We start from the raw sequence: 16,432 nt of genomic DNA on the forward strand, positions 1-16,432 counted from the left end.
GCAGGTAGCTTTGTCCTAATATTCTGTACAGTTGACCAATTTTAGCATGGAACTGAAATGCAGTCAGTTTAATGGGAGGGCTTTGGAAGCTGCCTTCTCCAGTCAGTTCAGCCCTGTAGTCAGAGAGCAGATCAAGCCGTGTGCAGGCTTGTGACTTCTCTCTTTAGAAAGAAAACCACTGAGCCAGACAGTTCCATGTTGAGTATCACAACAGGGAATGACATTTCTTCCCTTTGTCTTTCAGATGCAGAGCTTACTGATGGAAACCTTCAATACTCAGACTAAACCTACCATCAAAACGGACGACCTTTTTACCATCCAAACCAACCATTTTTCCATCAAACCCAACACCTTGGGTTTTGAAATGAAACTGGTAAGCCACAAGTCTTTATTGAATCTATTTTGCAGTGAAAGGGTTTTCTCTGTAACCTGATCATTTAAACTGTTGTGCTTAAAAGAAGGTCACTTGCAAGAGCGGTTATAATCCATGCTATAAAATCGAATCATCCTCTAGAAAGAAAAAAAAAAGGAGCAATTATCTTGCATGTACTCTTGATAAAGGAGGAGCTACACAATGGTATATAGTTTCACACTTTATTTTTGAGAATGTCCAGGCTTAAGTAACAGCTCTTGATGATAAATGAAAAGATTAATACGCAGTGGATTTACACAGAACATTGCGTTTTTAACAATGATCGATACAGAGTATTTGTCATGCAAATCACCTGTGTACACCAAGAAATACTTATTTCAATATATATCTGTACAGTATTTACATTTTATATTTAAACTCTAACTCGAAACATTTTCCAAGAAAATATAGAAATGAAACTGGTAAGCCACAAGTCTTAATCTGCAGCATTTGGTCTACAACAGACCTGGCTTTTCCAGCAAGCGTATCTACATAGATATGTAACAAATCTTAAAAATAGGCATTGTTTTTATATATGAAGCATTATAAATGCTGCTTGGTTTATAAAGCTTCAGTTTTGTACCCGTTTAAAACTGTTCAAAATGTCAAGTGATTTAGAGCTTACTTTGTCAGAATATTTTAAAATTTAAGTCAGTCCAGGGGAGTTTAACTATTATATACAGTTCTCTCCCTAGATTGCACTGGCAACGGGGCAGCAATTTAATGCTAGAAATAATATACTTCCTGCTACGATCTCCTCAGTTACATGTTACTCTAAATAATTATTTCTGCAGGGTATAAGAACTTCAAATACAGCAAACGAACTCTCAAGGCGTTTCCTTTGTGCTTACAGGTAGACACCGTCGCCTGGCTGGATAAACAGATTTTCTTGAAGGTGTTATTTCAGCATATAAGAATTGATTAAAAAAAAAAAAAAAAAGTGCTTCATGGCTTATTGGTTTTGTAATCTCACAGTTCTCCAGGAACACTTGATTTGCTGCATTTCACCATTACGCTCGTCAGTAGCACTGATTCTGGTTTATCACTATTTGCATTACAAATCTCCTTGTCCAAAGCCTAAACTGATGTATGCACTGCTTGAAAACAAAACGTGGTTGCAGAGCAGAAGACTCAAGTCATTAGGTTAGCAGCTGCGTAACCATACTGCTTTCCAAACATAAGATGTAGAGCTTATTGAGTTTCTATGAAGAGTTTAAACGGCTCCCATTAAGCAAAGATGTCCCCACACTGCTACTTCCTCTTAAGCAAGGATTCTACCTCCTTTGGCTGAGGCTTGCTCCCTTACATTCGAACATTCATCCAAGTAGCCTGCAATTCCACATTCGTGGGGGAAAGTCTATAGAATAGAAAAGGTTCCTCCAGTCTCTTCCTCTCAGCCTTTTTTTGAAGCATGCAATAAAGCAAAACATTCACAGGCTGACCTTCCATGCAAAACAAGGCAACTTAGTAAGACAGGAACCGCAAAACTGATTGCTCTTTAAAGTTAAAATGAGATTTGAAATAGATCAAGTTAGCAAGTGGTGTTAAGTCTGTAAGTAAGTCTGTTTTTGCCAGTGCAGCACAGTTCCCTATCATGTAGCCAGAGCTGCTTCTGTAGCTCCAAGAAGCAAAACTGCTTTGACAAAATACTGTGTCATGAAAGCATTCGTTGGTGCGGTAGGCACAGCTCAGGTTCAACAACTGAAAGACCATCAGAGTGGGACTGCAGAAAGATCTTTCAGAAGTTCCAAAAAGACATGTGGGGGTGGGAGTTTAGTTGTGTTAGATAACACAATCTTAGATAAAGATTTTGGTCTTAACGTAAAAGTAAGGGCGTCTACCGATTTCTTCAACTCCAACAACTGAAGCACAAGTCTGAAAAATCGCCTTTAAGAATGCAATGAAAATATTTAACTCTTCTGTATGTTCATAGTTTGTTGTCAAGCAAAGGAGTGAATGCTGATGCCTTAACTATCTAGGGCTGTAGCTTACAGAAGGACTACACCTTCCTGTTTTTTTCCCTTTAAAAACGGTAAATGCATGTGAAATTATTTGGGGGTGTTTTCACATGCAAAGCCTAATGCAATGCGTGCAAGCCCTGTCATCTTCTTCCTTTAGTAGTGTCGCATTAAGGGGTGTAGCCGATTGACCGTTACGGGTCCGGTCGGCTTCAGGGTACTGAACTATCACGGCCACGGATCCACCAACAACGCAGCACGCCCTCGCTCTAGTCGCGTTCAAGGAGAACTGTCACGGCCAGGAACAATGCAATTAAGTGCAGTTTATTACGGCAACAGATACACAGGTCCTTTGGATTGCCAGTGATAAATTCACTGTCTGCAAAAGCAAGCTAGCATGCATGAAATGCACGGGTACACGGCCTAGGTATTAAGACGTTAAAAAGCATAAAGACGCTAGAGATTTCTAAGTTTCCGTGGAGACGCCTGGTATAACCAAGCGTTCAGATCTTACCTCGCAGCATCCCAGTGGGCGGGGGGGGGGGAGGGGTGAGAGGCTCAGCCTGTCGACTGATGTCAGAAGGTATCCTTCGTGACAGTATCTTCCCCAACATTCCCTTTCTCTTAAGCCAATTTATATTATTTTCTATCTTTTAGGTGGAGCTTGAGTGACTCCAGTCATGCGTATCTTGGTTGTGATTGGTAGAAATTACCTCGCTTGCGTTTAAAGGTACAGGCTCCGAGAAATTCAGAGGATGTGCTCAGTGAGGGGTGGTTGCCCCTTGGAGGCGGGTAGCTTTTGGGATGGAGGGGTGCTTATAATGCCTAGTCACTTAAGGCAATTACTCCACAAGGAGTAACTTTACTCCTTTAACTTAACTACTTGAACTACTTTAAGCTTTAACTACAGCATATCTAAAACATAAGGAGGATGTTACTATGTAAAAAGCAGATGAAACCAGTCCTTAACTCTTACTGCTTATTGTGCGTGAGCAGACTGGCATGAGTTTTAGCTATACTGGCAAATATCAAAGCACACCTGTGTAGTCCCAAAGCTGGGAGAAAAGCAAGGAAACCTTGAAGAAAATAGGGAGGCCTGTAGCTTGTGTAGTCTTTTAGCTGAGAAAATAAGGAAGGAGAGAGACAGGTAGCCTTGAGCTAGCAGAAGCAAGGAAGAGAAGGGATAAAAGGGAAAAAACAAGAAGGAGAAAACCAGCTCCAGACTGGCCTGTAGTAACCTTTTGCTCATTAAGGGTCATTAACACATTAGAAATCACACCTGTCAAAATGATAATCCTTGCTAATGTGGGATTCGGTGTGTGTCCCCCTCCTCCTGTACCCCCTCCCCCCCGGTGTTCCTCTGTAATGCGCAAGCTCAGTAGAGATAAGTTAGGTGAGCTGTAATAACCAATCAAAAGGAGCCAAAGAGAGAGTTTTCACAAGTTTCCTGTGTATGAATGACGGTGATTCGAGTCAGAGGTGTGCTTGCTTTGTGAAAGATAGCCAAGTACCTGACTCTGCAGAGTTCTGTAATTAATTATGTAATTAAAAGACCTTGGTGTGCATTCCGACTCTGGGTGCTTATTGGCGCGGTGCACTGGGCACGAACTCGCGGACAACATCTGTACTCAGTGTGATGCCTACAGACAATCCTTTACTGTTGGGACCTGCATATTTTTCTGTGCCTTCAACACAAACCCTTTGGCACAACTAGTTCCCTACGTAGCTGCCAGTCCACCACTCAGTTGCACTTCTGAAGAGGAAAAGCTATTTCCCTCTAACGTAGGAGCACATACTCTAAATGCAAGCTTCACTCAGCTGGTCATTTACTGCAGGACAAGATTTGAAAACTGTTGTTGAGATTCTGTTGGGTTTTCTGCTTACAGAAAAATTAAGTGCCAAATCGCCCTCTACTCCGCTTTGTAGTGCTGCATTTAATGGAGATTCAAAGAATTTCATTTGCTCCTCCGTTTATGGACAACGAGCTGAAGGAACAGGTACAGCACATTAGCCTGGAATGCCTTCCCTCCCAACCAAAGTAAACTGGAGCTGTAACTAACACAAGCAGAAACAAGGCTTCCACGTTTTCAGCTGAATAAAGTTCCAACAAAATCATCCTCTGGGATTTGAAGCTTACTTCAAATTACATGCCAACAACTCTTTTCCCTGAAAGGTCTTGCCCAGTTCTTACGTCATAGTAAAGTGTATACCTATAAAATTTACAGTTAACGTCTTCACTTAGTTTGTCCAATTTTTGCATTATCGCTCAGCTGTGTGCTCATTTATAAGCTGATGCATGTATACAAGCTGCTGCTCAAGTCCTACGTCTTGTTTGCAATTCTTCGTTTCCTTGTTGCCAGCCTATTGTAAAGCGGATCCCTGCTGCTACTCGCTCTAGAAGAAAAGGAATCATCGGTTTGGTTACCAAATACCCGCTTCTGGAAACCAGAAGTGTTTTGGTCTCTCTTCCCTTCGAATGACTCCACACCTCTCATCAGATAATGGATTGCTGACCTAGAATCAGAGAACATCCCAAGGTGGAAAGGGCTCACAATAATGAGCGAGTCCAACTCCTGGCTCCACACAGGACCACCCCAAAAGCAGAGCCTATGTCTGAGAGCATTGTTCAAACACTTCTGGACCCCCGTCAGGCTCGGTGCCACGACCACTGCCCTGGGCAGCTGTCCCAGTGCCCGAGCGCCCTCTCAGGGCAGCACCTGAGGCGCACGGGGCTCGGCGGGGCGGCCCGGGAGGGGAGGAGGACGGCGGGGCGAAGCGGCCGCTCCCTCAGAGCCGTCTCCCCGCCGCCTCGCCCGCACGTCGGGGCTTTTTCGTGTCGGGGCTTTTTCGTGTCGCGCCCTCGGGCTCTCGCCGCGGGCGACATGCCGCTCCCCAGCGCGGACAGCTTGCGCGCGGGGCCTGCCCGCGGCGGCGGCGGGAGGGAAACCCCAACCGCAAAGCCCTCCCGGCAGGGAGAGCTCGGGGTGAGGGCCGGTCCGGCACCGACAGTAAAGACACGCCGGAGGAAACGCTCTGCTTTTAGCCGTGAGCACCGCGGCCAGGTTGAAAAGGCGTCACGCTGGAGCTCCGAGTTGGGCGGCGTTCCGAGGCCGTTGTGGCAGTTGTGGAGACGGCCTCGGCTGAGGTGGCGGCTGCTGTCGCTGCTGTCCCCTCTGTCCCCGCTGTTGCCGCTGTTCCCGGCGCCTGGAGACCCCCGGCAGCCCCCTGTGACAGGACCTGTGGCCCCGGGGAGCAGGACCTGTGGCCCCCTGTGCCCGCCGCCTCGTCGGCCATCCCGGCAGCAATCCTGCCAGCACAGAACAGCTCACCGGCTTTATGTGCGTTTCAGGGTAAAGTGACGATTAACTTCTATTTCCTGGCTTGGGTGCTGCTTTATTCTTTAACGGAGCTTCAGGTTTAAAGGTTAAACTCAGTTCTGTCAAGGTTAAACTCAGTTTCGTGAATGGCATCTTGGACAAAATCTTAAGCTGTGATTGACTCTCTGCTTAACAGAGGCCAAACGTGTACCTACTGAGAAGCAGGTCATAGGTGATAAGCCCTCACAAATTAACTTGCTATCACAAAGTGACGCCCAGAAAAAGTGTATTCAAAAGCTAGGCTCATTATAGAATCACAACCAAGCCATCATGACTGGTGCAGTAGACAGTGAGGTAGAGGGTGAGCCCTGGAAAGAGAGAAGTAAAGTAGCAGCGAAATGCAGGTACCTTTGTGCACACGAAGCAGAAAAGCGCAGGCAGTAAAGTAATAGTGCTCCATTACTAGCGTGAGCAACAATTATATATAAATCGCAACCATTATCTATTAGATAATAGGTAATAATTAATAGATAATTGCAAAGCTCCAAAAATGCAATAAATAACTGATTCCCCTCAGAGAATGTCATTTGCATTTTTATATTAAAAAGACTCCAGAGTTGTAATGGATTAAAATCCTACGAAAGTGAAAGAAATGGCATCAGCCACTAGTTCTGCAGAAGCTAAAAGTAATACTGATAGAGTTTTGATGGAAATTTTTCCTTTGTGTGTTTAGTTTGGGGATTCCTTTTAAATCATTCATACCAGCAATTTAGTTCTTCAAGGCCGTTTCTTTGAGATTAAGTGACAGGACTTCTACTACTCTTTTCTTCTTGGAATGCTTCTTGGTATTCTTACGTCAGCCAGAACATTTGTCTCTGTCGCAGATGAGAACAATGACCATAGTTAACAAGCCCAAATCTTCAAAGTCTAAAAAGCCATCTTCAAGGCGGTCTGGCAAATCCAAGAAACCGAGTACTAAAAAACCGATGTCACGCACCGCAAACTGGGGCCGGATACCACCTGCGGAAGATTCAAGCCAAGTCTCTGTGGCCCAAGGATGTGGAGGTGCTATTTATTGTAGATCCTCTGAAAAATCTAAGCCTTTTGCCCAAAGAGATCTAAGTAAGTGTGCGCTTTATCCTGCCTCCGTTTTCTTCAAAACAAAAGTAGAAAGTGCAGTTCTTACTTGTTGCACTGATAGAGAACGGGACTACTGTGAATAAAGACTTCCAAAGCGATTCTCCTAAGGCAACTGAAGTGACTGACGTTACAGAAATTAATTTTGATATATTTACAGTCGACAGAGAAATATGGGGAGCATTTTGTAATGCACTGATTCATCCATATCTTTTCTGTTTTGCAAAGAAAAGTGTTTGATTGTTGCTATTCACAGGTTCCATTATTCACAGGTTTTTGAATGTTAAGATTGCTCAGGAAAAGATCTGATATTTGTAGGGGTACCGTCATTCCTAGTTATTTGTTTTTACATTGTCCTTGCATTTATTACCATATAATTTCAAGTCTAAGTTTGTGGTTGAAGTTATAATAAGGAAAAAAGCATATAATAAGGAAGAAATTAAAATGGTTGACTAAACTTTTTTTTCCCAAAACGTTGTGTTGACCAGCCAATTTGAATATGGCGGTATTAAAGGTGTCTGCAATAAGTTTTTCTGTTTTGGATTGTAGCTAGTTCCTCTAGGTGCTCCCGCAGAATAGTATTTTTACTATGCCTATATATACTTTATATATTCACTATACCTATATATACTTAATACCTTTCTTAGAAACAAACAAACAAAATCTCTTTTTAAATATAACTTTCTTGCAGTTGTTAATGATGGAATTGCTCCGCCACAAAGGATTCTTTTTCCACCTGAGAAGATACGTATGGATTGGCAAGAAACACAAAGTGTTGGAGTTGGCCTGTACAATCTTGGCAACACGTGTTTTCTTAATGCTACTCTACAGTGTTTGACCTACACCCCCCCACTTGCCAATTACATGCTTTCTCTTGAGCACAGCCAGGCATGTGAGTACTTTCTAACAGTATTTTAAATCTGTTGGATAGCTGTGAAGGTGAAAGAACAGCAGTGATTCTGTGAGACAAACTTACTTGCCTGATTTTACCTGTAGACGCTGGCTTTGAGCATTGTATTAGCAGTGGGCTCGGAATAGCATATGGAGTGCGTTTAATGCACCATGTGTTTTTTTTGTTTGTTTGTTTGTTTGTTTTTTTAAAAGGATCTTTTCTTGCTTCATGGGAATAATGAAGTGCATTGGACAGTAATGCATTTAATGAACATTTGGCATTTGGGCTATTTGGGCTTCCTGCTGCTAGAAAGGCAATAAAATTTAGGATGTTGGCATCATAGGTCTTTAGTCTGCACAGCCGAGGTTCCATAATGCACTACAATAAATGGTCTGTTCGTTGTTGAACCAATTAAAAAAAAAAAAAAAACAAAAAAAACCTAGAAAGCAATATGAGCTGTTATGAACACGACTAGATTTTTTTGTGGGACTGTATTAAAATCTAGACTGATTTTGTCCTAAATAAAATGTTGTACTATAAAGTAAATGTTGTACTAAACCTGTATGCTTTTTAGGCTGGTATCTTTGTATCGATACCTAGAAATTTAACTGTTTTCTTCCTGTATATAGAAATCGTTTCAGTTGAGAATCCTGTTGAAAAAAGGAGGGCAGAAGTACTATTACATACATTACTGTAATTTTTCCTTTCTCCCAAAGGACTCGTAGCTCTGTATCATGAAGCTCACCTGACAGCACTGTGCTGAAAATAACCCACGTTCTCTTAATGCTGTATCATCAAGGTCAAATATTCTTTCCTCATACATTTTGCAACCTGTGGAGTTCACATTCCTGTCAGCCTTTACAAACGTGACTTTGCAGTAGTCTTTTAGATTTCTCATCACAAAATGCACTTGAATACAGGCTTAATGGATATTTTTATTCTATAAAGTTGTGTGAAATGAAATGTTAGGAGACTGTTGGGACAAGGAGAGTGGATATTGTATCTATAGTTTAAATGTTACTTATATGTTTGTTTGTAGTTATGTCTGTTTCGCTAGACTGGGATGCTTTCTTCTTTCACTCTTCAGGTCGTGAACAAGATTTTTGCATGATGTGCACGATGGAGACTCACATTAACCAGGCCCTGCGTTGCACTGTTGATGCCATCGAGCCTACGCGTGTTATCAATAATCTCAGTCGTAAGTGGCTTCAGATGTGTTTCTTTTTCAGCATCTTGTAATCTTCAAATAATTATTTGATGTGTATAAATGGTTTTAACACTGTAAAGAAGAGAGATTTTAGAAACAGGAGAATTACTTCATTTTTAAATGAGGTGAATACTATCATCTTCTTATTTAGGAATAGGACAACATTTCCGTTTTGGCAGTCAAGAAGACGCACACGAGTTCTTGCGCTATACTGTTGATGCTATGCAGGAAGCGTGCTTGAATGGAAGCACCAAGTAAGCATAAACAAATTCACTTTTATACGTTCTCTAGCACCTTTTAGGCCTTTATTTACTATCAAAACTGAAAGTCTAGGTCATCCTTGGTTTTCATAAAACTCTTTGAAGAGTTAACTGTGTGCCTTAAATCTTCTGAGGTCTGATTATAATTTATTTCCAGATTGGACAGATCTTCTCAAGCTACCACCATCATTCATCAAATATTTGGAGGATTTCTAAGATCAAGAGGTACTTTTAAAAATATTCCTGTCCTTAGAACTGATCTGTGTCTTTTGTCGGTAGTAAAGCAGTCTGTAGTTTGTCTGAAGTAGTATCTATCGACAACTTGAATGTGGACAGTTAGTCTCCTTCACGTGTTGTTAAGCATTTATATTTTGCTTCCAGTGAAGTGCTTGAATTGCAAAGCAGTTTCGGATACGTATGAGGCATTTCTTGATATCACTTTGGATGTAAAGGTAGGAGGTTTTGTAAATATAATTCATGATGTTTAAGTACATGTATAACTTTCTAAATTAAACTTGTTTAACTTAAAAAACCAAACCACGTACAATGTTAAAATATAAGAGCTTGGTGGTGGTTAGAAAGTGGATTGGACTTTGTCCTTCTGTGGAACCCCTGTAAATAGTCTCCACGTCTGCATTGGGTTTAAGGGGAAAGAATTTTATTGCTGCACAAAGTATAATACTGTCACACTTCTTTGTTGTTCTACCTCAATATACGTCTAATTGTTAGACTGCTGGATTTGTTGCCAGTATTGATGACAAAGCACACTATAGATGCTGTCTGCGTTACTGGAAAATGATTTGTTTCAAAGTAGAATGACTTCCAGGTGAGGTAAACGCTGAGCATGCTCTTTCTGCCTCCTTCTTGACAGTGCTCATAGTAGATCGCTTAAGTATGTATTAGTCAGGTTCTCTTATAAACTCCTAGTGTGTCTCTGGAATTTTGAATTTACAGTGACTTTACGCTCTTCTTTCTCGCTCCTCTAGGCGGTTTCATCTGTTACCAGAGCTCTAGAACTATTTGTGAAACCTGAAGAGCTGGATGGAGAGAATTGCTATAAATGTAGCGAGTGAGATCATTACTAATTATGTCTTAATACTAGATATTAGTTTTATATATTGCATGACTTAGAGCGTAAGTTATCCTTTAACTTCATTTAGAAATAAGGAGACGCAGCTTTGTTGTTGTTGTTGTTGTTGCTTCATTTCGTAGTAGTGGTGAGCTGAAGCAAGGAGCTATGGAGAATGATTTGGAGTGGAAGGCAGCAGCAAGTTCCTGCAGGTCCTAGCGTTCACTGTGAAACAAAGTTAGATTGAGTGTCAGGGAATGTGAGCTGGCTCTGTGGTAATGAATGTTAGCAGCCTGTGCTGGCTCTCTAAACAGCGTCTTGCACAGCTCTTGAACTGTGAAACCTGTCGATGTGGACTAATGTCCGAAATGAGCTCCCTTAAGCCTAACCCGTGCACAGGGAAAGCCTATTGAGTTCAGGCGCTCTCTGTGCTGATCAATATGTAAGATGTTTCTACGTATGTGAGAAACAATTGAACATTTGCATAAGATGGTTTGGCAAAACAAGCTGTTAGTCAAACATCCCCTCAGAAAAGCACAGAGTGCCCGGCTCAGTTCTGTAGGATTCATGCCTGACCCCTCTAAATGAAAAATGCAGTATCCACTTCTTGTTGTTGGATACTAAGGAAATTAAGGTGTCGAATCAAGAGCGTCCAATAGGTTATTAAAGCAATTTAATCCCAGGTTCGTCTTGGCCTGCGGATCCTAGAAAGCAACATGCAGCGTATTCAGGATTCTCATAAGTGATGTCTGAGGAAGAGAAAGAACTGTAATAGCACCTCACATCTGAATTGCATGGTCCTTCCTTAATGTGCTCTTTGAGGTGTGATCGGTTCAGTCACACTTAAAGCCAGAATTTTCCGTCTTTTTGTGAGTTTAAAAGGAAAGGCCTTGCACATGTACAGTACTTTTTCCATTGCTGATGACTGTTATTAGTCTTATATATAACTCATTTTTAATATTTTTTGTTTATATTTTATAACTCCCTGGTAATACGCTTTCGTGAGAGATCCTGTTCCCGCTGTGCTCTGAGTTGTTGGTAAAACTTACCTTCTTCTCTGTATTAACAAACGTGACAAGCAGTGCATGGGTTTATGAAAAGAAAAAACCAAACATATGATGCAAGTAAATATCATTCAAATAGCATAAGCATGCATGAGACATTAAAACGAGTTTGTTTTGAGGGCGAAAAAGATGATGCTTTCAAACACTTGTCTCTGCTTGTTTTCAAGGTGTAAAAAGATGGTTCCTGCATCCAAGAGATTTACCATACACCGTTCTTCCAACGTTCTCACAATATCACTGAAAAGATTTGCAGATTTCACAGGTGGAAAGATCAACAAGGTATATTTCCCGCTGTAATGCAACTTTGTCATCATGTAATGGGACATCCCCCAAAGCTGAAAGTTGTTAATATTTTCAGACAATAATTGTAGACTAACGACTATGGCTTATTCTTTCTCTTAATATCAGTAAAGTTCCTGCTTGACAAGAAGCATATACTTTCCTCTGAGAAGGCTAATTCATCAGAAAACAGTTGTCTGCAACTTCTAGTATTAAACGTTGCTTATGGGAAGACTTATTTTTAGTGAATCAAGAGATATATTCATATAATTCCAGTCTCTGTTTTTTGGAAGTGTTTTTCTCTGGCTAGTCCGCGAAGTACTCTGATATAATTTTTCTATCTTCTTGGTCTCTCTTTAGGAAGTAAAATATCCTGAGTATTTGGACCTCCGAGCCTACATGTCTCAATCAAGTGGAGAACCACTCATCTATGCCTTATATGCGGTGCTGGTGCATCATGGTATCAACTGTCGCTCAGGACACTATGTATGCTACATAAAGGTAGAAGTCAGCATCATTTCTAACAGGGTAAAGGTTGTGCTGGCAAACCAGTTCAAGTGTTACTAGTAGTACTGTTTCTAGGGAAAAAGATTTCATTATATGTTTATTTGACACGTGTGTATTTTATTGCTATCTGTGATTTCATTTGGAAAACATGCAATTCATCTAAAGATATCGTTGTCTTTATTTGCAGGCTGGTAATGGACTTTGGTATCAGATGAATGATGCAAAAGTAGTCCGTACTGACATTAAAAGAGTTCTTGGTCAGCAAGCTTACTTACTTTTTTATATCAGGTAATAACAAGTATTCAAATGTGTTCAGAAGAGATTTACTCTCCTGTTATTGATACTTTTCTTTTTGCAAGTGTTTTTCTTTCTCTCCCAGGAAAAGATGATTATTTCTCTAATTCAGTTCTGTCTAACCTGAAATTCTCTGTCATTTATTATCTTTTGTTGCTTGGCCTTAAACTGCAGCACTTGTGTAAATTGCTGTATATGTGTTATCTGTAGCTGGCTAATTTAGAGAAGGAGAGAAATGAAGGCCATCTGTGGTGTAAGAATGAATTATTGCTCTGAAAGTGATAGTCATAGTAGGAAGACTGTTACCTACTTTTCAGTTTGTAGTCTTGGCTAAGTCTTCTGTAGAGAAGGCTTCCATGTCGTATGAACTGTTCCTATAAAATTGTAAGATGGGATTTAATCCAAGAGTAGGCCGAAAGAAAAACTAAACTGAGATCACTGCTCTTTTCTGAAGGCGCTATGATTTGACGCTCGGAGAACGTGCTTTTTACTTAGCAGCACCATCTTATCCCTGTTCATTCCCCCCTGGTTCATTAGCCCCCTGGGAGGCTAACAGTAAGCAGGCTGGATTTCTGGGACCACGACTTCCTCCTCATATGATTAAGGTAATTTAGGGAAGCGGGAGGGCAGATAATGGCACCAAACGGACAGTGGGTTTGGGGTTTGGTGTGGGGTTTTTTGTTTGGTTTTTGGCATCTTTGTTTTGTTTTCCTTCCCACGCTGCAGCTGTCTTCATAGCCCTCATGCTACAGCCAGAGTCATTCAAACAGTGGTTACTGCTGAATTGCGCAGCCATGCGACTCCACTGTTTATACCTCCTAGACAGCTTTGTAAAGCACAGAGAGCTACGCTCTTTGACAATTTAAGTAGAGTGTACTAATCCTCGAATCATTTAAAAGAGGACTTGTTTTTCCTATCGACGTCACTTTAGCTAAGACAGGGAAACCAAATTGTCTTATTCCTGAGCACCAGAACAATTATTCCAGGCTTTTTGGGGTATGTTTAAAGGGGAAACTAAATATATTTGGGAATAGCTTTAGGTAATGTTAAGTTGTTTGGATGGTTTTCAAAAATGATGTTAATTTGATATCAATATGCAGTAAACCAAAAGCAGGAATTAAATACACTTATGGGACTTGCATTTATCTTTTAAGGGCAGTGTTTTTTGCTTTTTAGGTGTTAAGACCATTTGTAGAAATACTTAGTAGGAGAATGACATGTTTAAAAATGTTAAATGGAGTGTTTCCATTAACCCGTCTTGCAATTTCTTCTTTTTAAATACAGAATTCAAGTCGTTTAAATGGAAATGGATCCATAAAAGAGGATGCAAATACCACTGGTGTCACCCGAAAAAGGCCATCTTCAGCACCACCAATGGCCTGTGTTCAAGAACAGGCGATTACCAGGCCTAAATTTATCAAATTTAACACCTCCTCTTGATATCTTATATTGGCTCCTTGTGAGTGTTAGTGTTGGGGAGAATCGAATGGATGTTCTATTAATGTTTCTCAGGTGATGGATCATACGGTATAATTAAATATTATTAAATGTACTTACATTATCAAGTAATCTATGTATACTGGAAACCTAGGGAGTACACTGAACATTTAAAGGAATCGTTGAAGGGGAACCCTGGGAGGGAATAGGTACAACCTGACCTTGGATAAGGGCCTGGAGATGATGAAATGAGTTGAAGCAGAACCAAGGAGCGGAGGGAGCATGCGTCGAGTGAGAAAGGTGAAAGAGTTCAGCGGAGAGGAAGACTCCTTACTTCATCTGGACGACCACCTGGACGACCACCAGAGTGCGCCACGCATGTGCAAAGGGGAGGGGAGCTAATTAGAATGAAAAGCGAGGCTGATGTTGCAACCTGTAATGAATATGTATACCTGACGCAATATTGTATGTATAAATAACGGCTGGGAAGTAACGGGACTTGAAGCCAGATTTGGGCACCTGCCCCGGCTTCCAGCGCTGAATAAAGCACCTTCATATAATCACTTGGTGGTTATGTGGTTGCTACGCTAACATTTTGGCGACCCAGATGGGACAGCGTGGGCACTGCTGAGGCGGATCGTGTCTCGGTTTCGCTCCAGCCGGCACCGAGGGATTCTCGGGGAGCAGTCGACCACGACCGACCTCCGCTGCTCACGACGTACCACTGGAGTGGTAAGCAAAGGTGCTTTCAACTTTGGGTATTCGGTACCGATTTGGTTGGGAAAGCCTGCCGGTCAGACGCGGCGAAAGCCACGCTCGGTTGGGCAGGGAGCTCCCGGGGTAAGCCTAGGCGCCGTCCGTTAGACAGAGCGAAAGCTCTGCAGGTTCGGCATTGGTAACTGTATTGGTTTGTGCTGAAGGGTCAGCACCAGGTATTATTGGTATGTAGAAAGCGTGCTGCTGCTGCTCCGGCAGCTTTTTGCGAAAAGCACGCTGCTGCTCCGGCAGCTTTTGGGAAAGCACACTGCTGCTCCGGCAGCTTCTGGAAAGTGTGCTGTTGCTGCTCCGGCAGCTTTTGGGAGAGTGTGTTGCTGCTCCGGCAGCTTTCGAGAGAGTGTGTTGCTGCTCCGGCAGCTTTTGGGAGAGTGTGTTGCTGCTCCGGCAGCTTTCGAGAGAGCGTGTTGCTGCTCCGGCAGCTTTTGGGAGAGTGTGTTGCTGCTCCGGCAGCTTTTGGGAGAGTGTGTTGCTGCTCCGGCAGCTTTCGGGAGAGTGTGTTGCTGCTCCGGCAGCTTTCGGGAGAGTGTGTTGCTGCTCCGGCAGCTTTTGGGAGAGTGTGTTGCTGCTCCGGCAGCTTTTGGGAGAGTGTGTGGCTGCTCCGGCAGCTTTCGGGAGAGTGTGTTGCTGCTCCGGCAGCTTTCGGGAGAGTGTGTTGCTGCTCCGGCAGCTTTTGGGTCCGTATCATAAGCTCAAAATGAAAAAGATTAAAGAAATTCTGGGAAAAGATGTACCTATCCCGCGGACATCCCCGCTGGGGTGTTTGCTAGCACACTGGAAAGAGGGAGGTTTTGGTCAAGAAATGCGGAAAGGAAAGCTGATTGATTATTGTAATATTTGGTGGCCACAGTATAAACTAGAGGACCAAGAAACTTAGCCTGAGAATGGAACATTGCAATATAATACAATCTTACAATTAATGCTATTTTGTAAGTGGGAAGGAAAATATGATGAACTGCCGTATGTGGAATTATTCTTTTATTTGCGCCGAAAGCCTGAATGGCAGCATGCTTGTGGAATAATGGTGCTTGAAGTTTAAACTGAGGAACGTTGTTGTGCATGTACTAAGGAGGGACGCTGTATACAGCATCAGGCAATAGAGAATAATAAGTATTATGGGAAATAATATAATACAATAATATAATAATGTATATAATAATATAATAATGTATATAATAATATAATAATATAATATAATAATATAATAATGGAAATATTGATCTGGAAGTTGCGCCGTCGGCTCTGCCGGAAGAGCCAGGACAGGGAGGGAAAAGAGAAAAGGAAGATAGCAGTAGTGATGGAGAATCCCCGATTTTAGTCTCCCCGTGTCACATAGGACCCGGCAACAGCGAAGGGCAGGAGAAACTATAAATGAAGAGGGAGGGAAAATAATCGCTCCCCTCAGGCAAGGAGTGGGGACAGAAGGACCGGTATATGTCAAGGTGCCTTTTTCAGCTGGGGATTTAATGATATGGAAGCAAGCAGCCGGCACCTACAGGGAAAACCCAGATAAAGTAGCTAGGATAATGAAAATGATAATTAAAACCCAAAATCCCGATTGGGATGATCTCCAGGTGATCCTGGATACTTTGATGGATTCAACAGAAAAGGACATGGTATTACGGGCAGCCAGAGAGAGAGCCCGAGAAGATATACGTAATGGATTAGTGCTTGGAAACCTGGATCAAAACTTCCCCACCGAGGATCCCCAATGGGATTATAACACAGGGGATGGAATAAGGAGGCTGAAGAGATATCAAGATTGGGTACAAATCGGGGTACAGAATGCCATGCCCCGGACCATAAATTGATCAAAATTGTATAA

General features: G+C 42.0%; 1 protein-coding gene across 3 annotated transcripts; it reads left to right on the forward strand.

Moving 5' to 3' along the window:
* Positions 1-224: 224 nt before the first annotated feature.
* On the forward strand, positions 225-13,854 carry LOC136791082 (ubiquitin carboxyl-terminal hydrolase 42-like). Of its 3 annotated transcripts, none has more exons than XM_066999377.1 (16): positions 225-373; positions 2,346-2,444; positions 3,028-3,072; positions 4,362-5,720; positions 6,572-6,809; positions 7,516-7,716; positions 8,804-8,914; positions 9,075-9,177; positions 9,341-9,408; positions 9,565-9,635; positions 10,170-10,252; positions 11,484-11,595; positions 11,956-12,096; positions 12,290-12,390; positions 12,851-13,001; positions 13,681-13,854. In XM_066999377.1, exons 4-16 carry the CDS (start codon positions 4,980-4,982, stop codon positions 13,834-13,836), a joined length of 2,277 nt encoding a protein of 758 aa, XP_066855478.1. In that variant the 5' UTR covers positions 225-373; positions 2,346-2,444; positions 3,028-3,072; positions 4,362-4,979; the 3' UTR covers positions 13,837-13,854. The 3 variants fall into 3 exon arrangements, with proteins under 3 accessions (XP_066855478.1, XP_066855481.1, XP_066855479.1); XM_066999378.1 differs by lacking the exon at positions 225-373 and adding an exon at positions 1,379-1,555; XM_066999380.1 differs by lacking the exon at positions 7,516-7,716.
* The last annotated feature ends 2,578 nt before the right edge of the window (positions 13,855-16,432 follow it).

The sequence above is a fragment of the Anser cygnoides genome, chromosome 6 (assembly GCF_040182565.1).
Source record: "Anser cygnoides isolate HZ-2024a breed goose chromosome 6, Taihu_goose_T2T_genome, whole genome shotgun sequence".
Taxonomy (NCBI): Eukaryota; Metazoa; Chordata; class Aves; order Anseriformes; family Anatidae; genus Anser; species Anser cygnoides.

Excerpts from the sequence above, each read along its gene's own strand:
- LOC136791082 (XM_066999377.1), top strand. The coding sequence starts at position 4,980 with ATGTCTGAGAGCATTGTTCAAACACTTCTGGACCCCCGTCAGGCTCGG. Across the intron at positions 10,253-11,483 it reads AATTGCTATAAATGTAGCGA|GTGTAAAAAGATGGTTCCTG; the intron begins GTGAGATCATTA and ends CTTGTTTTCAAG. Across the intron at positions 12,391-12,850 it reads TACTTACTTTTTTATATCAG|GCGCTATGATTTGACGCTCG; the intron begins GTAATAACAAGT and ends TCTTTTCTGAAG.